The sequence below is a fragment of the Saccostrea cucullata genome, unplaced genomic scaffold (genome assembly GCF_032062105.1).
Source record: "Saccostrea cucullata isolate Sc308-1 unplaced genomic scaffold, CSIRO_AGI_Scuc_v1 ctg117, whole genome shotgun sequence".
Lineage (NCBI taxonomy): Eukaryota > Metazoa > Mollusca > Bivalvia > Ostreida > Ostreidae > Saccostrea > Saccostrea cuccullata.
The window spans coordinates 219,263-242,531 of NW_026932623.1; the positions used below are offsets into that span (position 1 = coordinate 219,263).

The 23,269-nt window shown below is 33.7% G+C and overlaps 3 protein-coding genes and 1 long non-coding RNA gene across 4 annotated transcripts in view; 3 read left to right on the forward strand and 1 right to left on the reverse strand.

Annotated features, from left to right (window-relative positions):
* LOC134235640 (opioid-binding protein/cell adhesion molecule homolog) overlaps nucleotides 1–8,842 on the reverse strand; it is a 52,856-nt gene extending 44,014 nt beyond the window's left edge. The window contains exon 1 of the mRNA XM_062717775.1: nucleotides 8,775–8,842. The gene's annotated coding sequence lies outside the window, so the exon portion shown is untranslated. The remainder of the gene's footprint in view (nucleotides 1–8,774) is intronic.
* A 499-nt stretch (nucleotides 8,843–9,341) lies between these two features.
* LOC134235657 (uncharacterized) lies at nucleotides 9,342–11,052 on the forward strand. The gene is made up of 3 exons (XM_062717796.1): nucleotides 9,342–9,592; nucleotides 9,942–10,079; nucleotides 10,997–11,052. The coding sequence occupies exons 1-3, from the start codon at nucleotides 9,352–9,354 to the stop codon at nucleotides 11,050–11,052; spliced, it is 435 nt and encodes a 144-aa protein (XP_062573780.1). The 5' UTR covers nucleotides 9,342–9,351.
* Nucleotides 11,053–11,408: 356 nt separating this feature from the next.
* LOC134235650 (uncharacterized) lies at nucleotides 11,409–12,184 on the forward strand. Its single transcript, XR_009985453.1, has 4 exons — nucleotides 11,409–11,517; nucleotides 11,609–11,630; nucleotides 11,681–11,739; nucleotides 12,063–12,184. It is a non-coding gene; the product is annotated as an uncharacterized LOC134235650 (long non-coding RNA).
* A 2,214-nt stretch (nucleotides 12,185–14,398) lies between these two features.
* On the forward strand, nucleotides 14,399–21,387 carry LOC134235651 (mucin-5AC-like). Its single transcript, XM_062717791.1, has 9 exons — nucleotides 14,399–14,615; nucleotides 14,831–15,016; nucleotides 15,170–15,292; nucleotides 15,531–15,800; nucleotides 16,168–16,326; nucleotides 20,173–20,274; nucleotides 20,389–20,410; nucleotides 20,764–20,822; nucleotides 20,940–21,387. Exons 1-9 carry the CDS (start codon nucleotides 14,399–14,401, stop codon nucleotides 21,023–21,025), a joined length of 1,224 nt encoding a protein of 407 aa, XP_062573775.1. The 3' UTR covers nucleotides 21,026–21,387.
* The last annotated feature ends 1,882 nt before the right edge of the window (nucleotides 21,388–23,269 follow it).

Sequence of the window (23,269 nt, forward strand, 5' to 3'; positions counted from 1 at the left end):
TCAGACGTGGATTCTCAAAAACTCAAAAAACTTGAAGAAATTCAAAATCGTCATTTTTTATAAAGTTTATATCATCAAAACGTACACCTTTTCTAAACTTTATACAACCGTTCATCAAGATAATAATATATTTACATCTAGCTATTCAATGTAACAGACAATTGTTTCTTCTATAGAATTGGAATTCGAAAATTTTCGTTGCTTGTGACTGGTCATCAACAAAATCACTTCGGAAAAATCCCTCTGATTCTACACACGTTTTCTAAAATAATATGATGCTGGAGTTCCTTATCAACAATTATGATGTCTTTAAATAGAGACCAAGTCTTCCATCAAAATATTGAAATTCTGATGGGTATTAATTGTGCTTCATTATCACCTGATTTGTTTTTATATACCTATGAAACATTCATTTGAAAAAAATCTTTATGAGAAACAGAAAACATTTGTCGTGGCCTTCTACTCAGTACTGCCAAGTTTTTTTTAACAAAACAAACAAAAAACAATAGTAACTTCAATTCATATGTCAACTTCATATATCCAGTGAACTTGAAATAAAAGGCAATACAGTCACATTAAATATATGGAGATAATGAACAGTATTCAAGCTTAGTAGTTATAAAACAAAACAAAACAGATGCAGAGGAAATACGTGTATAGACCTCTAAAACATCAGGAATTGGAACAGGTGCCATAGAGGAGTTAGCATCCTCTGCCGACCGATCACACCCGCCATGTGCTCCTTGACATGATCGAGAAATCATGGAAAAATATCGACAATTCAGAGTGTAATTAATAGCTTAACAATTAGTATGAAAAACGTCAATGAGCATTTGACTTATTGATAGATTGTATTCGCTGACAAGATTATAGTATCGACCGTAGAACTTATGAAATGATGACTTTAACAAGACTGCCTGTCAATAACTTACTTCGTTTTAGAAATTGTTCATATGCAGAGCATGCTCATGGGTATTAATCAATGAGAGGTATGAACCCCGTATGCAGTGATAAGGGTATACATGTATTGCTGAATAAGTAAGGTAAGTTGACGATTGAAAAGTTAAACTCATCACGTTTATCATAAAGCTTTGTTGTAATATTACTAGTTACGCCTTTTTTCTTTAGTAAAATATCCAAATATGAAATTGGTGTGTCATCTTACATTTCAAGCTCATCGGGGTATATCGTGTCGACATAAGAATGGAAATAACAATTGTTAATTGTCAATACTTTGAATTGAAGGTTTTTCACACACCTCACGGTATTTTAAAAGATTTTGAACAATTTCTGTTTCAAATATATTAATCTATTAATATTTGGATGTTTTACAGACTATAGACGACAAGCGCCAACTAACAACACGACTGTATAACAAAAAGGAGACCAGTTCTTTTATCGTCATCTTTCCTTATTAATGTAATTATAATTCCGCTATCACCTGCACTCGCATTTGGTGTTTACATCTAAGTTTTTCGATACTCAAAAGCATACTCTGAGGACAAAAAAAAATTGAACCGAGGCAGGCTAATGAGAGATAAGCTGATATTTCAGATATTTAATCCACTTCTGAATTTTTAAAGATCGTTATAATACCGTATAGCGGGTTATTTTAGCGGGGTGCTAACTTTGGCTTATTTTGGGTTTTGATGGTAGCCCGCTAAAATTTTAATAGCTAAAATAGTCAGTACTTTTCTTAGTGTTCATCTGCAAAGATCTGAATCACCGTGTCCGCTAAAATAAATTACGCCAAAGTTATTGGCATACCTTTGAGCAAGCAACACGCCAAAATTTTACAACCGCCAAGAAAATCGCTATACGGTATCCATGTTGACATGTATAACTTATCATTGGTTCGTTTGTTTGGCTGATGCGTTTCATATCAATTCTTAATCCTTTATTACATAAAATTTGACCACAGAGGGTTTATCTGATCAATACAAAGGTCTCACGGCGGATGTGAGCCGGTTAACAGGGACTGCTCACTCCCACTAGGCACCTGATCCGACCTAGGGAATTTTTCAGGCGCCGTATTTTATGGCCTGTTCACTTTTTAAGATACTCAGTATGTATTGTTTAGATATCTATGGAATAAGACAAAATAATCGACTTAAGTAGACAAGAGACGTTCATTAATTGGATTCAAGTCCTTATCGATTATCTCAATATATATTAACTTTTGTTAAGCTAACACCGGGTACAAGTTTTCGAAGAAATTAACAAAAGCAACTATTATTTTCTTTATATACATAGTATAAAATCAGATAGCGACATTATTATATCACAGCCAAAATTAGGACTAGTTCAGAAAGAAAGCATCTCAAACATTTTTTTTTTTTACATTTTAAATGAAAAAAGTCAGGCCCGTAAATTCTTACTTATTAAGAAAAAATATTTCTTCAGGCAAAGTTGAAATTCCCATAAAAGACTGAATGAACACGAAGAAGAACCGGCTTTGTCGGATCCTTGTGTCCATTCCATGCCTGGTTAACATTTTACAATCATTTCGACTTTTAATCCTCTCGGGGAGTTAATCCGATATCAATTTCCTCCCTGCCTTGGCTTCACACGGTTCCCTAGAATGATTCGTTTCAAAGTCGGGGGTGATAATTTCTTATCAGTGTGTCCACAGCCATGGCAACTTAAGGGAGAAAATTGAAATAATTCCAAAAACACTGAAACAATAAGTGATAAATTTCTATCAAATTCAAGGCTACAAAGCATTCTGACTTTGGACGGTAATTATGTTAGAATGTAAGGTTGTTTTAAGGTCTGTTGGCCATGGGGCCAGGATTTACTTCCTTTTCCCACGTGTTGTCTTTCATATACAAAAGAATACAAGGGGTGGGTTATACTGTCATCTAATGATATATATGCAGATGACAAACAGTCCACTAAACAATACACATTTGGGAGCAGAGCAAACCCGGACCTCCAAAACATCAGAGGTGGGATCAGGTGCCATGGAGGAGTAGGTATTCCCTACTGATCGGTCACTCCAGCCGTGTGCTCATTGTCATGATCGGAAAATAACGGGAAAATCCGTCGAGAATTGAGGTGTAAAAATGGCCTAATAATTAGTAAGAAATCAGTCAGCATTTGACATTATGATAGATTGTATTTGCTGGCAAGGTTATTGTATCTACCATAAAACTTATGAAATGAGGACTTTAAACAAAACTGTGAACATCTTGTTTCTTCAACTTTTTGCAATAATTTACCTCGTTTTAAAAATTGGTTATAGAAGACCATGCTTTAACGTATTGAATAAACTGAGATACAAACCCCATATGCAGGTGATGAGTGTATATTGCTGCATAAGTAAAGGAAGTTAATTGAAAAGTTAAAGTCATCATGTTTATCATAAAGCTTGGTTGTAAGATTACCATTAACGTCTCTTTCAAGTAAAATAGCCAAATATGAAACAAATGTGCTCTACGGGATCTATCGTATCGACAAAAGAACGAAAATAACCATTGTTAATTGACAGTACGTAGTCGAAATGTTGAATTGAATGTCATAGTAAGAGTTTCCTTCTTTTAACGTAGAAGATTTTGAACAAATTATGCTTCATATGAATATAAAAATAGGTCTTCTAAAACGGGGCGTAATTGGTACCCATGGGAATTCCAATAGATTGTCGGAAGACCTGGTCTCAAACAAAAAAAAAATAAATAAATAAACAAACAAAACAAAAACGCATAGATATCATGAATCAGAACTCACGCATCTTTTTGATGTCAACTTCAGATTACTTGTGTGTAGAATCAGAATGATTTTAACAAAAATTTTTTACTAATGACCAATGACAAGGTACATAAATTTACGAGTTCCATTTTTATTAAAAAAGCAGCTGTCAGTGATATCAAAAAGCCTGGACTTTAATTTATCGTGGGATATGTTTGTATATAAAGTTGAAAAGTCGCAAGTTTTTACATAATTGATTTTGGTAAAATTTTGTGATATGAAATCTTTGAAATCTTCCTTGGAATTTTTATGTATCCACATCTGATTTACGCCACTTCTTGAATATATTGTTGCACAGTACTCCTGTAGTTTTTCCTTCACTACTTTTAAATATACCAGCCAAGTACCTACTAGTATCTGTAAAATATTTGAATGTTGAAAAAAAGAAGGAAATTGAAAAATAGCAGGTGGTATTTTAAGAATCTTATTTCATATCCAAAAATAGGGTTTCCGTTTATCATTAAAAAGTCAAAATTTGAAACAAAGGATATGAATCAGGAAAGGACAGACAACGGTGGTATTTCCTGTTTGTTACAGAAGAAAACACGTGAAGCCAAACCAGTCACAATATGTATCTTAATTTTTAAACTTTACAACTGTCAGAGCTAACGCTACTGGATGCCATGAGTTGGAGAAATAATCAATTCCTTTATTGCACATTTGGACAAAATCATGTCAGAAATACTTCTCCACTTAAAAAGATTTACTCCGCGAATCTTTGTAAATTCTATGCAGATCTTCTCTACTTTATAGAAGAACACAGTATTTATGGCGGAGACGCTGAATAACAATTTTCTGTAATGGAGGGGAAGGTCCGTATGTCTTTTAATGGAAGTGTAATTGAGATTCTTATGACATAAACGGGAAAAAATTACGGTTATTTAAAAACCAAATCACTTTTATTATTCCTATTATAACAAATACCAATGGAAAAATATTTTGATTCATTTTGTGAATCACGAAATGCCTCTGTATGGCACAATGCAAAGAGGCAAAGTAGTGGTTGCTTAGGTTATGTAACTGGGAGACAACTGAGGTATTAACAAGACAGACATTGTAAATATTAAAAAAATATATATAGAAATCTGTTGACAGGAAATATTGTAACGATAAAAGTTATATCTTGGCCCATAAAATGAGACAATAGTGCTGGCAGTCAAAAATGTTTGACATAAGACAAAAGGACTTTTGCGTGAGTTATAATGGTGAAACAAAATTGATATAGGTAGTGGAAACAAACTTATAAATAAATCAAAGGATCACTTCATTATAAATAGGGATCTGACCTATAGGACCGGGCTTGGTTTTATTCTCTACAAAAAGCTTGTCGATTTCCGTTCTGATTAATGACATTAGGCTGAATACATATAACAATTTGTTTTTCCTAAATTTTTATTTCAGTGAGTAGAGATAGGGGGTACCTTTTTTATTGATTTTCTGAGTTTGTTATCTCCAAATGTAATAATTGATATTTGTCTTTACTTCTCATTGTGCATAAAGGTCATGTCTGCTGTCTCTGAAGTTCTATTCTTTATGTCTAGGCTATTTATCCGTGGATATAATAAAAACTTGTCATTAATGTGTGCAAATTATAAAGGCCTAAATGAAATCTAAGGGACTTCATTTCCTAAAATATGTAGCCAAAATTAATGTGATTAAATACAAAGGAATATAAACAATTGAAATTCATCGCAGCTCAATGCTGCCAAGAAAACCCGCATTGAGTTATTCTTGTCCTCGGAGAAAGTGTGCTAATACTGAGGTTCGTTCCACCTGACTGACAACTGTACATTGGATTGTTACGATTTCATATCTCTTTAGTGTTTCTTATATCAAGAACGGGCATGCATAAGGGATAGAAAATTGAAGGAAAAAATACACAAGTCTATAAAATAATTAAAATAGTCTATGAAAAGGCGAAATTTAAAACTTTATAAGTGTTGTACCAGGTGGATTCGAACCCCGACTTCAAAAAGAGTGTATCCTAGGCATAATAGTCAGCGCATATATCAACTGAGCTAGTCTGACTATAAGAATATATGGCATAAATTTAAAGCAGATTATGAAAATTTGGTTTCCTTATTTTTTGTAGGTTTTTTGTGAATTTCGACCCCAGGGCAGGGGTGCCCCTAAAAAAATCTTACCTTAAATTATTCCTTACATCCTAACCTATCAAAATATCACAATTTTATTTAGGGGCAGGCCTGCCCTGAAGGACTTCAAGGCCAAAATTCATGCAAAAATCAACGCTTTAAAGGACAAAATGGTGTTTCGATCAACTTTGGAGGTTTATTGTAAAGTTGTAAATAATAAATTTTAGGTATAAAATACAAATTTAGAAAATTTAGACATATATACGGTATAAAACAACAAATAAAGATTGATTTTTAAATGTCACTTTTTCCGGGAAATTGTTCTCTCCTATAGGTCAATTCTTTTGTTAAAGCGAATACATCCTTTATTACATATATATGCCACGCCAAATTCACAAAAATGAGCTAAACATAGTTTCACAGTTGATAAACTAGGTTTATCAACTGTAAACTATAGTTTACAAACCGTGAACTATAGTTAACAATTCGATTACTATAGTTTTCATCTGTAAAAGTATATTTAACGGTTGTTAACTATAATTTACGAATGCTAATCTAAGTTTGTCTGTAATAAAACGTTATCAATAGATTTTGTTGATAAACATAGATTCACGTCTGTAAACTATAATTTACAATCGTGAACTATAGTTAAGAGTTGTAAATCATAGTTTCACAAATCGTGAAACTATATTTATCAGATCGTTAACTATAGTTAAGAGTTGTAAACCATAGTTTACAAATCACGAAACTGTATTTATCAGATAATCTATGTTCTGCAATCGCAAATGATTGTTTCGAGTGTTAAGTATAGTTTACGGTTCTGAAACATAGATTATCGCGTTAACTATGGTTTACAGATGTAAACTATAGTTTACAACTGATAAACCTTGTTTATCGACTGTGAAACTATGTTTAGCTCATTTTTGTGAATTTGGCGTGCCATTCATATATGTTATCCTTTACTATGTGTATCTTGTTATCTTGAGAATTTTATCAGAATTTATAGCAATAATATTTGACTTACGCGAACATCTATTCAAAGATCTGTAGATAACATTAAACGCTACATCTTACTTTAAGCATAACTACGACTAAATAAGTTTAAAGATTTTCAATTCTTCTATATCATTATATACACATGTCATAAACACAGATGCATGGATTGTTATATATTTATTTGGACTTTCGTTGTTAGAAAAGATACATACATTGAGTTATTAAGAAATCGTAGACGTTTTGTTATATTGTATTGTCCCTAAAAACCTGTACTTATTTTTATCACTTTGAAGAACATTATTGAGAATCTTTCGGAATATTCGGTCTATCTGATCAATAAATAGAGTTTATTGAGTTTGTAACCGGTTGATAGGGGATGCTTACTCCTACTAGACTAATCCCCTATAGAACTTCCTATCCACCGTGTTTTAATGTTTGAGAAGTTTTAAATTTTATTAATTTTTAAGAACTCTTTGCAAAACAATATTCATAAACTTCGAAAAATATTTTATTAATGGAAAAGAATATTTTAGAGTATAATGCATACAAGAATAAAAAGTAATTATATGGTTTATTAAAGCTACCCTTGTGACGACCAACTTGTCATTATAATTAAGTCCGGTACAAAATCAAATACCTAAAGTGTAGATATTTGCTGTAAAATTTGTAAATTGAATAAGTTGAATTAATTCACTGATAAATTGTATTTGCTGACAAAACCATTGCATCGACCATAGAAATTAATTACGAAATGATGACTTTAAACGAGGCTGCTGGTATTTTTGTTTCATCGACCTTTTTGTCAATAATTTACCTCTTTTTAGAAAATGTTCATACGTTGAGCATGCTCTTGCGTATCGAATCCACTGAGATATGTACACTCCGTATGCAGGTGATGAGGGTATATTGCTGCATAAATAAGGGAAGTTGACGATAAAAAAGTTAAAGTCATCATATTTATCATAGAGCTTGGTTGTTAAATTACCATTAACGTCATTTTAAAGTAAGATATCTAAGTATGAAACAGATTTGTCAAACTCTGTGGTATCTTTTATCTCAAGCTCTCTAGGATATATCGTATCGACAAAGGAATGAAAATTACCATTGTAAATTTACAATACGTAGTCGATATATCTTTATGTTGAGTTGAAGGCCACAGCAAGTGTTTCATCTTTTCACGCAAAAGATTTTGCACAAATTCTGCTTCATATGAATACAAAAAAGTCTGCTAATAATGGAGCGCAATTGGTACCCATTGGAATTCCAATATATTGTCAATATATTGTCGGAAGACCTGGTCTCCAAAAACCACATAGATATTGTCAATCAGAATTACAAATGACCAATGACCAGGTAAGTAAATTTACCAGTTCCATTTTTATTGAAAAAGCAGCTGTCAATGATGTCAAAAAGCCTGGACTTCAATTTATCGTGGGGAATGGTTGTGTATAAAGTTGATTTTGGAAAAATTTTGTGATTTCAAATTGTCCAAAAGTTCTTTGAAATTTTTGAGTATCCACATCTGATTTACACAGCTTCTTGAATATATTGTTGCACAGTACTCTAGAAGTTTTTTCTTTACTACTGTTAATATGTTAGTGAGGAGTAAAGAAAGTGGCTTGGTTGAACAATTACTGGAACCCGCAATGTATCTTTGTTTGTAAGGATTTTTATGAAGTTTCGGAATTCAATGGAAAAGAATAAAACCATGAGTGGATACTGTTCAATTATATGAAGTGTTATATTTCTTTTGCTTTTATTTTTCAAAATTTGATGAATCATTCAAAAAGCTAAAGTATTATATTTCCTAGTCGACCTTGGACAAAGGGCAATTGCAGAGGGACGAGCGGGGGATCCAGCGAGGGTGTATATAGAATTGCAGATAGCACGAGAACGTGTTAATTGTAACGGCATAGGGTTTTACAGATGTAAGATTACCTGGAGGGAATCGGGAGACACGAAATCTACATCCTCTTCATCTGTGTTTATACAGTTCATAGGTTAGCAGATTTTGTCATTTCTACATGTCTGCTGAAAAAAATCGTATATTACTGGCTGTTGCACATCATTGAGAATGCCTATCATTTTTTTTTTTAAATCAGATTTGGAATTTAATCTTTACATATGAAACCTTGTAAATACATGCATATGTATATTTATTTTATGGCATTTGAACAGATGATGATCAAAATATGTACATGCTTTTTGCTAATACAGTTCCACCATTATCTTCGACTCCATCTTTTACTCTCAGCCCGTCCAACACTCGTAACACATCCTCTTTAAGCCCTACCTACATCAAAGGAAGCACCGTGTTAATGAAATCTACAGCTACAGTTGGTAAACAGAATTCATTACGATTATATACAAACTAAAGTTAAAAGTTCATTACATTCTTAATTACTAAAATGCTGTTTAAAAGTCTAGTTTAAACATAAGAGACAATAGTAAGAAAATTAGCCTTATGTAGATGTAATATTCAAAACAATTTTCAACAACTAATCCTGCCCAGCCAATGCGATTCTGTCTGAAAACATCTAGTGGCTATCAACTAATGGACCTTGAGGCAAATGTCACCGTGCCTTCTTCTGAAAGTCGTGCTAATTCCTGTGTGATGTCTAGAACCATCATTGCTTCAATACAGGTGCTTGATGCAGGACAAGTTTACTGCGATGTTTACAATGCTACTGCAAGCTCAACCTGCAATACACATTTAGTGTCTGAAGACAAAGTGTTTTCTGTACAAGATTTTCCAGGTATAAATTACAAAAATGGATTCTCTTTTTACAAGTTTTATATTTTGTTACTTCCTCTTCACATGACACCTGTGCGTTCTTTTTTAAAAACTTTGTCCAGTTGAATTATTAACATTATACCTTTATAACAGTATAGCATAATTATCTTTTTGTCGTACGAAATTCCTAGAGGCAGAAAAATTAGGCTTACATGTACATTTTTCAAGTGTTAGAACTTTTCTTCTCTTTACTGTTTGTTCTTCTAAATACCGTATAAATAGAGTTATCATCGCTACACAATCATGTCTTCATACACAAAATCAATCCATGGTCTACCCGAGATACGTTTCCTTTTTTAATCTATGTTCAGTGTGCAATGAGAGTACTACTACAACCTTACGTTTGTCAACAAAGCAAACTTCTGCAGTCACACAGAGTCCGGAAGTGACGACAAATGGTGTCATCATCCAAGCAAATCAGGATGCTCTTGTGCATTCTGATTTGGGAGGTGAGTGTTCGTTTAAAAAAAATCTGCTGGAAATAAAAGAAATTGCACATTGTTTTACAGATCATATTCCAAGAAAATTCCTTTCTTGTTGAAGCAAAGTAAATACATCTATAAAATCTTTATTTTTTCATTCGATAGTAAAACAGACGTTTATGCTTTTTGTTGGTTGGTTGGTTTGTTTGATTGTTTTTTGAGGACGGGGGGGGGGGGGGGTCTTTCTTAGTTTACAATAATACTTCCAAATGATGATTGAAAATTTTATAAACAGCAAATTTTCAGCTAAATTTTAATGCTTCAATTTCTTTTGTGATCATTAATTACATACATTACTTTTGATTGAATAAAGATTAGATACAACAATGTATTGTAAATGATACAATTCAGTAATTTTCATTCATGACAAATGAATTCAGATAATAGTCTCAGTTTCTTGGTAGTGTGTTGATTATTTCATCTTTATCGGCAAGACTCACGATACTGGTCCTTGATTTTAATATAGAGTGTTTTGCGATTTCAAAACACCAAAACCATCAATAACATATGGTATAATTTTGAATTTCGAAAATTGTAACACTTTAATGTAATAGTTCTGTGTTAATAACTGTGCAATCTCTAAACTGTTAAAATTATGACTCTCAGTTTTATTTTTTAAAACTTTCTATATCCAAAAGTGTCACACTCGTTGGTTCCTGTTTTGCTTACCGTAGATAAAAACATCATGCGTCACAGCTCCGGTACTTGGTTTTGTGTTGTTACTGATCCTAAGAAATCTCAATCCTGGGATAAATTGGTTGTGAGTTGATCAATTTGTCTTATTCAAGTGTCACATTTTCATTTCTTGACATTGTGTTGATCACTGCGTTTTTTCTCTGAATTGTCACACTTCTTATGTATGGTTGTATGTTGATTACTGACAGGTGAATGTATCCTCAAGTGTCACACATCTGGTGTATGGTTGTATGTTGATTACTGACAGGTGAATGTATCCTCAAGTGTCACACATCTGATGTATGTTGATTACAGACAGGTGAATGTATCCTCAAGTGTCACATACCTGGTGTATGGTTGTATGTTGATTACAGACAGGTGAATGTATCCTCAAGTGTCAAACACCTAGTGTATGGTTGTATGTTGATTACTGACAGGTGAATGTATCCTCAAGTGTCACACTTCTAGTCGTTGGCTTTGAGTTGATAACTGACGCAATCCTCAAACTTTGGATGGAAACATCCCTCACTTTTTACATTGTATCCTCATACGTTCTTTATTAGATATTTATTGTTTTAGTCAGATAAGAAAATTTATTACTCGATACTGTGTTTGAATCCTGATTCAGGTATTACACTTCTGACACTTGGTGGTGTGTTGATTTTCCTGGCCGCAACGTTATTCTTCACAAGTGTTATATTCTTTATAAGGGCCAAAAGGATAAGGAAAGGTAGGTTGTCCAATCTTCTACATTGTTTCTTGTAGTACAAGACAGCAGATATGATAAAAATTGTATGTTTTTCTTTCCCTTATTTTTACAGAGACAGAAATGGTATCAATAAGGTAATTTGAAGTTTCATCAGAGATGTTAATAGAGTATTATTTACTTGTAGGAACACTTATGATAAAGTTACTTTCAATGCAGTATCTGCAGCTACTTACTCTTCTCTTGGTAAGTATGAGAGAGAGAGATGAGAGAAAATTTTATTTTCAAGCTTTAAATGTTAAATTAAAGTTGCATTAAAACAGAAACGTTAGAAAGTAAAAATGGTTAAAAGTTAAAAAGATTTTTTGTGATTAGAATTCTCAACTTTGATCAGGCAATAAAAAGAATCTAATTACATATATTTTTATTTTTATAATCTCAAATTTTGTCAATTATCTCAGGTTTAACTTATATTTAAAATACTAAAATAACAATTAAATTCCCATTGTTAGAGGGTATTCTGAAATTTTCAAATTCTGTTCTGTGATCTTTTTTTTTTTTGATTTCAGATAATTTAACAACTACTTATCACCGTTCTTTAGAAAAGCAAGACAGTGATGGCTATGTGGAGCCTGGGCCTTTTACAGAACGAAATATAAGGGCATTTTAAACCCATTTTTATGAAAATAAACTAAACAACAGATACATTGAATAATATATACAACATCCTTGACAGCTCGTGCCTACGTATATATCTTTAAAAAAAACAGTACAAGCTTTCACGAGATTGTCAACAGACATGTATGTGTTTTTGGACCCATTTTACCCTGATTAGACTTCTCTGGCCCAAAACAATGATTTAAATGGCAGAGAGTTGGGAGAGGGACAACCTATGAAATATGTATTTATCAATGTTGCTAATAACACGTATTCGTGTTTATTTATATCTGTAATCTATTGGCTGTAATGCTGGTCACCTTGTCAGGTGACATTTAAATATTCATTGCACGGGTTTTAACGGACCGCTGTTAGCACAGAATATTCTAAAACCATTCGAAGGCTCTTTTCAGTGCAGATAACTGAATCCCCATCCACTCGCCCTTGCTTTACATGTTTTAAAAGATTTTATGTTGAAAAATCTTGTTTTGTTTTGTAGAAAGGAAGACAAAGAAGAATTGTATTTGTAACGATTTTGTATAATAAGTAAACTGCACTACCAGAGCGCTTCACATCCTAATATACGTGTTTGTGTTTATTTTATAAATTATTTATGTTCGTTTGAGTGGCACGAATAAGAACATAAATAATATTTTTTTTAATTCAAACAAGAGAATTCTATTTCTTAAAAAGGGTGGACTTTTCTCGAACCTTTTTGTTCACTTTTCCAAAAGCTGAAGTCTGCTAGTATTTGACCTTTAATTACAGCTGTCTTAATTTATAAACAAATAGGTTCAATTCAATTAAAGATGGGGTTTCTTGAATTTTGTCTATATTCATTTCTTCTGAGATTGGTACAATTGATATTAAGATAAGTAAAAAAAATTAAAATATCTTCACAAAGGATTTGAAGATTTTGTATAAATAATTCATATTAAGTTCCATTCAATTGGACCTATCTTTAATTCTTATTAATAACTCTTCTTCATTTCAGTTATACCTACATGTATCTTCAATTCAATTGTACCTATGAATAACCCTAACTCTAACCCTAACCCTAACCTTTGCAGCCTAACCCTAATTCTAAAAATAAAAGTATAGGTATTATTGAAATAAACCTATCTTCAATTCAATTGGAGATAAGAATAATTGGTTTGAAGACAGGTAACAGTAAAATGATTGTATAACTATATATATCTAAGAAAAAAAATTAAAAATACGTATAATTACACCTAGCATCAATTCAATAGTGCATGTACATGTACCTATCTCTTAATTAATGCAAATTTGAAATACTTAAAAATTGGTATTTGTACCAATCTTTAATTCATTTGTATCTTTAAATTGATATTACACATTTCCAAATGAACTGAAGATATGAATGATCGAAGTAAACCTATCTTCAATCTATGAAGAGATATATAAGTTTATATAAGTTAAGACATGTACATATATTTGAAGGTAGGTCCAATTATTTGAATTTATATTTTATTAAATTAGCGATCCACAGAAGAATTAAACAAATATATATACTATTCAGTCTTCACTGGTACTCCGTATAATCCTGTCGACATGAATATGAAGAATGATTTTATAACATCAACAATACTTGTTAATGACAAAACAGACTAAGTCGTACATTGTAATAAGAAAGTTGATTCATGCCTCATTTGTACGTAATACTTACTCTTATCCGGCCACTCACTGGTCAATCTGTAACCCCGGTATCCTGAATGATGTTACCCTCACTATTTATTTTGTTATAAATCACATTTTTGTGTTAAAATGTTGGAAGTTTTCTTACTTATTCTTCTTATTGTACCAGGTAAATTTTATTTGAATTTCAAGATATCTTATAAGAGCTCTAAGCATTTTACCAGAACGGTAGGAATTATACTGTTATCTTTTTGAAGCAAAAAAAAAAAATCAATTTTTTCAATAAGAACGATTTATTACCCTGTTTAGTTTGTCAAGACACATAATATGATATGTATAGAAACGTATCTTGGTGAATTCCTTGCTGTTAATTATTTATTAGATGTAAAATTATTGACATGTTGGTTAACAATGTCCTGTTTACAAACTATGAGTGATAACACAGTATCTGATTTAGAAAAGACAGAAGAGTGCGTTAAATTTGAAGATATTTATATATAAACAGATTCAAATTATGCAATGAAATATTAAAATTATATGGCAATATGTTTAGAATACAATTTAAAATGTGTTATACCAATCTTCAAAAAATATGACAGGAAAGTCACAAACACCCCTGGAAGCTCAAATCGGAGCACCAACGACAATAGATATACAAAATGAACTCAGCGTCAAATGTGCACCATCAGGAAGTTTTGACTTTATCAGCAAGATTGAAATACAGCGCAAGAATGCGACAGCCTCGACATACAGCACAATACTGGTGGTGGAGGATCCACCCCGGGGAAGCGCACCTGTCTTCAGAGATGGTAATATGAAAAAGAAATACATTCTTTCAAACATAAGTATATGTAACTCTCGTTTCAAATCGAATTTAAGCTATAAATTCACCATACAATGTTCTTCCCATTACTAATCTATTTTCAGCATTAATGTACAGAAGATTATGCTTTACATGCAGTTATGTCAGTATATAATGTTCATTATTTACTTGGAAAATACCGTACCTTTCTACTGATTCCAGATGAGGTAAGAGAGAGAGCGAGTGCACAGGGTCGGGCAGGGCGACCTTCAGATGCGTTCCTAACGCTTACCATCCCTCAAGGTCGGGTCAACTGTAACGATGGCGGATCATATCAGTGCCAGATAGTAAACGGGGACAATGGATCGACAACAATCACATCTATAGCTGTCACTGTCACCATACAGGGTAAGACAGAAATGTATTCAATGTTCTCTAACCGGTCCGTTAATAACCCTTGTTGCACTGCCATCTGTAAAGAGAAAAAGTGTTCAAATCAAATCAATTTTCAGAAAAAGTTCATTAGAAAAATAATTTTCTGTTAATTTTTTTTTCTTCCAGTCAGTCCAGACGCCTCCCGTCCTGTGCTTAGTCTCAGCCCCTCCAACTTCCCAGGGGCAGGGGTGTCAGTGTATACGTACTTAAAGGGAACTACCATCATGTTAGTCTGTCATGCCGATGTTGGTAAGCAGGTCGTGGCAGGTTATGGTTTCATGATTTAACATTTTTAGTATTATACATTGTCTCGAATGAGTTTTAAACAGCGACACACAAGATCTATTTCTCAACAAAGGAATTTTGATCTATCAATTTATACATGTATATCTACAAGAGAAAAGACAATTATACGACTTAAAAATTGTGTACAAGAAATATTTTTAAAAACGATGAGCTAGCAGAATCGTTTGATTGTCCTTAATAGGCAGCCCACCACAACCAATGAGATTCTGCTACCAGCCTACTGGAGTGAGTACCTTTACACCTGTAACAAACGTGGTGTCCAATATTGTCGCCCCGCAGTCAGTGGAGCCTGCCAAGAGCTGTCTGTTGACCCGGACCATTGTCGCCTCCGCCGAGATAACCGCACTCGCTGGCTCGTTCTACTGCGAGGTCCATGCTGCTGGTACCAGTCAGGGATGTGGAACCAATCTGAAGGTCACGGACGCCATGTTTACCGCTCAAAATCTTCCCGGTATTTTATTTATAATCATTTGAACCGTGCAGTAATCATAAACCTTTTTGAAAAGCATATTTTTCTTAAACCTTGTCTTCTTTCAAACGAGGCATATCAAATAAAGATTTATAAAATCTGAGGCAAACGTAGAAATCTAAGCTAAAGGTAAATAAAAGTAATTTTGAATGATTTTATACTCAATTTACTTACTTATTATACGTATTTCAATCAAATGCGCGTACGTGAAGTGCATGAACTTCAAGATAACTAAAAACTACATGTTGCCTTTGAAATTTCATATTAAAATGTTTACCGACTTCTTAAATTAGAATACACAGTGAGAGATGTGTATATCAGAGTTAATTAATTCAAACTTTTATTCCAGTATGCAATTCGAGCACTGTTACATGTAGCAGCTCTAGCACCACCTCAACAACAACCACCACCACTAGCACCACCTCATCAACCTCTAGCACCACCTCAACAACAACGGAGGCTTCTATTGAGGGTGACGTACAAGTTCTGGCAGTTACCGACAATGGAGGTTCGTTTTAATTTAATTAACTCTAGGCAATAATAGTTTTGATATTTAAAAGCATTAAGTTAAGCTTTGTTACTTTTGATGGCAAGTGTAAAACGAAAAACCGCTGAAGTTATGAGACTATAACTTTTACAAAATCAGATGCATATACTAAATGAATTTTCATTTGTGAATACCCTGCCTTTCCAAAACTTTGACTTACATTACAAAATCCCTGTCTCGTCCAAAGGGTAAGACACAAATTAAAATAGAATGGCAATCTTAAATGGCTACCTTAAAATTATTTTTCACCATTTTGTAAATGAAAATATAATCAAAATTTTATTAAAGGATTATAATTTTGTGTGTGATTTTTAAAAATAGAAAAAATTAATATTTACCTCCTTGTTGACGAATTGCCATTAAAATTTTAGAAGATGAACAAACTAAAGGCTGTGTTAGTTACAAACAAATCAATTTGTTTACTTGTATTTCATTTGGTTTCCTTTTGTATAGGGCATTCCCTCCTGCTGCAGTTGGATAATGTTTTGTTTTGGTTATGGTGGGGTAAACCCTCTTGCTGCTGTTGGATAATGTTTTGTTTTCGATTTTGAAGGATATATATACCCTCTTGCTGCAGTTAGATAATGTTTTGTTTTCGTTTTGAAAGAGTATACCCTCTTGCTGCAGTTGGTTAATGTTTTGTTTTCATTTTGGTAGGGTATACTCTCTTGCTGCAGTTGGATAATATTTTGTTTTGTTAGGAAAACCCTCTTACTGCCGTAGGATAATGTTTCGTTTTCATTTTGCAGTTGGATAGTGTTTTATTTTCGTTTTGGAATGGTATACCCTCTTGCTGCAGTTGGATAATGTTTTGTTTTCGTTTTTGAATGGTACACCCTCTTGCTGCAGTTGGATAATGTTTTGTTTTCAATTTGGTAGGGTATACCCTCTTGCTGCAGATGGATAATGTTTTGTTTTCGTTTTGAAAGAGTAAACCCTCTTGCTGCAATTGGTACATGTTTTGTTTTCATTTTGGTAGGGTAAATCCTCTTGCTGCAGTTGAATGTTTTGTTTTCGTTTTTGAAGGGTATACCCTCTTGCTGCTGTTGGATAATGTTTTATTTTGGTAGGGTATACCCTCTTGCTGCAGTTGAATGTTTTGATTTCGTTTTGAAGGGTATATACTGTTGCTGCAGTTGGTACATGTTTTGTTTTTGTTTTGGTAGAGTATACCCTCTTGCTGCCGTTGGATAGTGTTTTATTTTCGTTTTGGAATGGTAAACCCTCTTGCTGCAGGTGGATAACATTTTGATTTTGGTATGGTGAACTGCTGTTTGATGATGTTTACGTTATGTTTTTGTAGAGTGCACTGCATTTGCTGCAGTTGGATAATGTTTTGTTTTTGTTTTGGTAGGGTATACCCTTTTACTCTATTGTTTTTTGTTTTGATTTAGGTTATACTTCCATACTGCTTTTTGCTGATGAGTTTTATATTTGTTTTCCTTTTGTAGGGTAAACCTTTCTGCTGTTATTGAATGAGTGTGGTTTTTGTTTTGTATGGTATAACATCCTTATTGGTTAATGGTTTGTTTTTTTTTCTTAGTTTTGTTTTGTTTTGGGTAGAGTATACCCTCTTTCTGCTGTTAGATGATGAACCTTGTCTTTTTTGTTTAATTAGGAAATAACCTCCTGTTGCTATTGGATGATTCGTTTGGTTTTTGTTTTGTTTTTGTAGTGCATAATCTCCTGCTGCTTTGAATGATGAGTTTGGTTTCTGTATTGTTTTTGTAGGGTATATCCTCTTCCTGCTATTGGCTGGGTTCTGTCTTTTTAGGTCACCTGAGTAAACTCAGGTGACCTATTGCTATCTGTTTTCGTCCGTCGTCGTGCGTTAACATTTGAAGATTTTTAGCTTCTTCTCTGAAACCACTGAACCAATTTCAACCATATTTGGCATATAGCATCTATGGGTGAAGGGGAACAAAAATTGTGAATTTCATGGTCCTTGCCCCCCTGGGGCCTTGGGGGTGGGGCAAAAACCACTAAAATTAGTGAAATCTTTAAAAAATCTTCTTCTTTACTCCGGGACATCAAGCAGTCAAACTGTTGGTATGATTGGAATCAGCATTGAGTCCTCTACCAAAATTGTGAAATTCATGGCCCTGGGGTCAGGGGTTCTAGTGCTAGGGCTGGGCTAAAACGAGTATATAGTGAAAATGCATTATTACTTTGAAAATCTTCTTCTCTGCTCCTGGGCATTAAATATGCTAACTAAGTACATAGTTATGTTGAATAAGATTGCCTCTTCCAAAATTGTGAATTTCATGGCCCCAGGGTCAGGGTTTCTGGTGTTAGGGCGGGGCTCTATTGATTATATAGTGAAAATGCATAAATTCTTTAAAAATCTTCTCCACTGCACTTGGATATTTAACCAAAGAACTATGTACATAGTTATGATAAGGAAGGATGCTTCTTCCCAATTCGTGAATTTCATGGCCCCTGGGTCAGGGGTTCTGGTGTCAGGGCAGGGCTCTATTGGTTATATAGTGAAAATGCATTAATTCTTTGAAAATCTTCTTCTCTGCTCCTGGGTATAAAACAAACAAACTAAGTACATAGTTATTATGTCTGAGAATGCCTCTTCTAAAATTGTGAATTTCATAGCCCATTGGTGAGGGGTTCTGGTGTTAGGGTGGGGCTCTTTAATTGTTTATATAGTGAAAATACATTAATTCTTTAAAAAATCTTCTCTTCTTCTGGGTATGAAATAGATTAACCAAGTACATGGTTATATTAAATAAGTCCTCCTCTTCAAAAATTATTAATTTCATGGCCCCAGGGTCAGGGGTTCTGGTGTTAGGGCGGGGCTCCGTTGATTACATAGTGAAAATGCATAAATTCTTTAAAAATCTTCTCCTATGCTCCCGGGTATAAAACCACTGAATTATGTAATAGTTATGATGAAGAAGGATGCTTCTTCCCAATTTGTGAATTTCATGACCCCTGGTTTAGAAGTTCTGGTGTTAGGGTGGGGCTCTATAATGATTATATTGTGAAAACGCATGACTTCTTTGGAAATATTTTCCTTTGCTCCTTGGTATAATGCCAATGATCTAAGTATATATATATGATGAAGAAAGATGCCTCTTCCAAAATGGTTAATTTCAGGGCCCCTGCATTAGGGGTTGTGCAGGGGGGGGGGGTTTACATAGTCTGAAAATAAAGTAATACATGTACTTTGAAATCTGTTCTTTGATATTAATCACCCATTTCTGATGAAATAAATTTATAAAATTTCTAAAACTTTAAAATATGTGGCCCTTGGGTCAGTGGTTCCTTTGGGTTGGTGTGCACAACTGGTGGTTATAAAGTGGAAATGCATTTTCTCTCTGTTACTCTGACCTCCCTTTGGGTATTAAGTAACCAAATTAAGAATGCTAAATGTATAGTTATGATAAACAATGGTGCCTCTTTCAAAATTGTGAATTTCAAGGCATTTGGTTTAAAATAGTCAAACCAAATTCAGTTGTTGGAAAGTTGTTACATGTTACTCAGGTGACCTATAAGGCCCGTGGGCCTCTTGTTTTGTTTTTGTAGGGCATACCATCCTACTGGTATTAGATGATGAGTTTTGTCTTTGTTTTGTTGTATAGGAAATACCCTCCTGCTGCTATTGAATGTTTTGTCGTTGTAAGGTATACCCTCCCACTTGTTTGGATGATGATTTGTGTTTTTTGTAGGATGCCCTCTCTTGCTGCTTTGGATGATGAGTTATGCCTTTGTTTTGTTTTTTATACCCTCTTACTGCTATCAGATGACGACTTTTATCTTTGTTTTGTTTTTATTGTCTTTGTTTTGTTTTTGTAGGATATACCCTCCTCCTGCTGGGTTGTGGGCTGATCGTCGTGTCTGGGGTTCTTTTTGCCACCAGTCTGATCATCTTTATGAAGGCCAAAAAACTTAAAAAGGGTATGATCTGATGTATGAGGCTTAAAGGTTTCCTTTAAGACTTCAAGACCATTTTCAGGAAATGTGTTGAGGAAAAATAAGCTTTCGAGTCTGGTTATGTTTTTTTTTTTGCAGGAGCTGAGATGGCCATGATACGGTAAGGCCTTTTTGATTGATTTACATGACCCCATCTAGCTTTTTAATTGTACTTATTCTCTTAATTGTGGTTTCATATGTTGTGGGGGGAATTGTAAAAGAGAAATATATAATACTAGTAAATAAAAATAAATTCGCTTATTATGTATTCATTTTTGGTTGATTTTTCTGTCATTTCTTAATTTTAGTACTGGTATACATTGTATTTATTTGTTTGACACTCCTCAATCATAATTATATGATCAACAACATCCTTATTTCTGGCTATTCATTTCCTTTAAAATGTTGTATGATTTTTAAACTCAAATCTATTAAATCAGAGGTAGGCAAATGATTGTTTAATTCTAATTACAGGAGTACCTACGATTCCGTGCATTTTAGAAGATCATCAGCGCCAAATTATACCTCTTTGGGTAAGAGTCTGATAAGACAATGGTATTGATTAATTGAATTCAATATTGCACTTTATTTATGGAATTCCAACCATGTGATGAAAACTATAAATTATTTTGATTAATTTTAAATTTCAGATGATCTTCGATCACCTAATCGTCGTCCATTAGAAAAACAAGACAGTGATGGTTACGTAGTGCCATCAGCAATAAATTTACAATGACGTCACGACGACGTATAAGAATAGAACAATAGAAACAGCTTTTATAAGAACTGAAATATTTTGTGAATCTGTGCGTGCATAACTTCTTGTGTATCTGTATATTGTGAAAAAGTGCGAAAATAAATGCAAGAAAGGCCGAAACATTTCTAGGGAGTGCGCTGAAACATTAAAAAACGATAAAACATGACACAATACGGTGCTGAAGTGTTGGGGCTTTATGTTCCTATAGAGAATAGTAAGTTACAAAAACAGCTGAGACTCGTAACAAATGGTTGTCAAAATTACGCCTTGTTGGGTTCACAACAGAGCAAAAGGCTATACTAGAAAATGTTATTCACTTAATGATATTTCTTAAAAGAAATAATGGTTATTTTCAAGAAATACATGTTGTATGGCAATTACACTTTAGATTCTCTATGTAACATTTGGGATTTTTTTTCAAACACAACAATGTATAAAATCCATTATGTCTTGAAAATTTAGAGGACCTTTGATGTTTGTCTTCAGCTAAGTGAGAATGTAGAAAAGGGCATCAGATAAGGATATAATTCTGACAAAATTTATCTTTTCGAAGCAGGAGAGCAGCTCCTTTCTGTTCAGTCGGAGAGGCAATATATCCCATTCCATTATATTTGGTTGAGGCTTTGTTATCAATGCTCTTTATTCTGTATTACGCTGAATGGCTCCGATAAACTTTTGATTGTAGGCTCCCTAATTCCTTTATCTCCGCTACTGAACACGTAAAGATACAAAAACCTAAAGCTCCATGTGACTGGAAAATATCTGGAAAAGCTATACAACGGAAAATGTTCCAATTACGGCAAAAGCCAGGCCAGGCGATAAACAATGAACGACTCCTCGTGAAAATAAGCAGCTTTTAAATTCCCCATAATTGGTCCCAGCATTTCAAATACTTCATAGAGGATTTGTGAATTCTGCGACCGGGCCGGGCTGATTCCAGTGCCATTAGGGTATACAAATCAATTATGAAGTCCCTCATGCATACAGCGCAGCCAGACCCAAGGGAAACGTATTAAAGACGGATAAATATGGAATATTCCGTATTTAAGTATGATATATTGTTTATTCGTGATAAGGGAGCATTTCTGTATTAATCTTCGATAGAAAGCCCCAAATGAATATTCATAACTATACAACGTTGAATAATGATTAATGTGGTTAAGATACACTAAGTTATTTAAGCGAAAGGACTACGAAATCAGTGACCAATTTCAGGAAAAAAATTGCTCTCGCTGTAAATATGCGAAGATTTTTTTTATATCCAAATGTCAATACATAAAAAATTCCAGCCGACCATTACAGACATACGGGTAATGTAATAAATGTAGTTTTATATGTATTTTGTATACATTTCGTTTGTACAATTATCCCTCTCGGAGACATTCTGGCATTGTTACCAGCAGACAGAGTAAAACCCAATGAAGTCTGACATATTCATGTAATCTCGGATTTTCTGTATTTCATATCTCCCTTCTCCCTTGGTATCCAATGGAGCAGCGAGCTTCCGATAGTCCCTAACCCCCTATACTGAAACTCTGCAACGGCTCTCAGCTTTCCTTATATTTGATACATGAAGATGCTAATATTCGAAATGAAAATATATGCGTATTGCTTGAATCATCGGAATTGGAGAGGTTCCTTGGAGCAGAAGATTTATACAGAACTGTACAAGCTGAAACGTGGGAGATATCCCCCGATACAAAGCATTAGGCAAATTGGTACCAAGAAATATGACTTTTTCAGAAAGCAATGTCGAAACCGGTGGTGTCACTGAATGAAAAAATACACTGTAGCATTCATCAACCCCGTCTGTTTTGACAGACGGGAATCACAAGATGAATAATTTAAGGGACCCAAGCCATTTCCTGAGAAAGGATTACAACAATAGGGGACCAGCTAGTTCTTGTATCGGAGAGATCTCATCTTTGATGTAATCAGGCCACTCACTCACAACACTGCCATGTGATCGTAATTGTGAGAAATTAATTCCATTAGTTATGAATCAGCAATAGTTAGCTCAATATAAAGTAAAGTCTTGTCAGATATTCTTTTGGAATATCCTTAAGTCGCATAGTGTGAGTGGGATGGATTTATTTCACGTCTCTGTGTATCGAGCTCACTTTCCTAAGAACTGACATCTAACATCACGGGAATTTATGACCCAGGAAGTCAACAATATGCGAGTTATAAATAGTACAAAGCCTAATTACGTGTGTTTTGAAA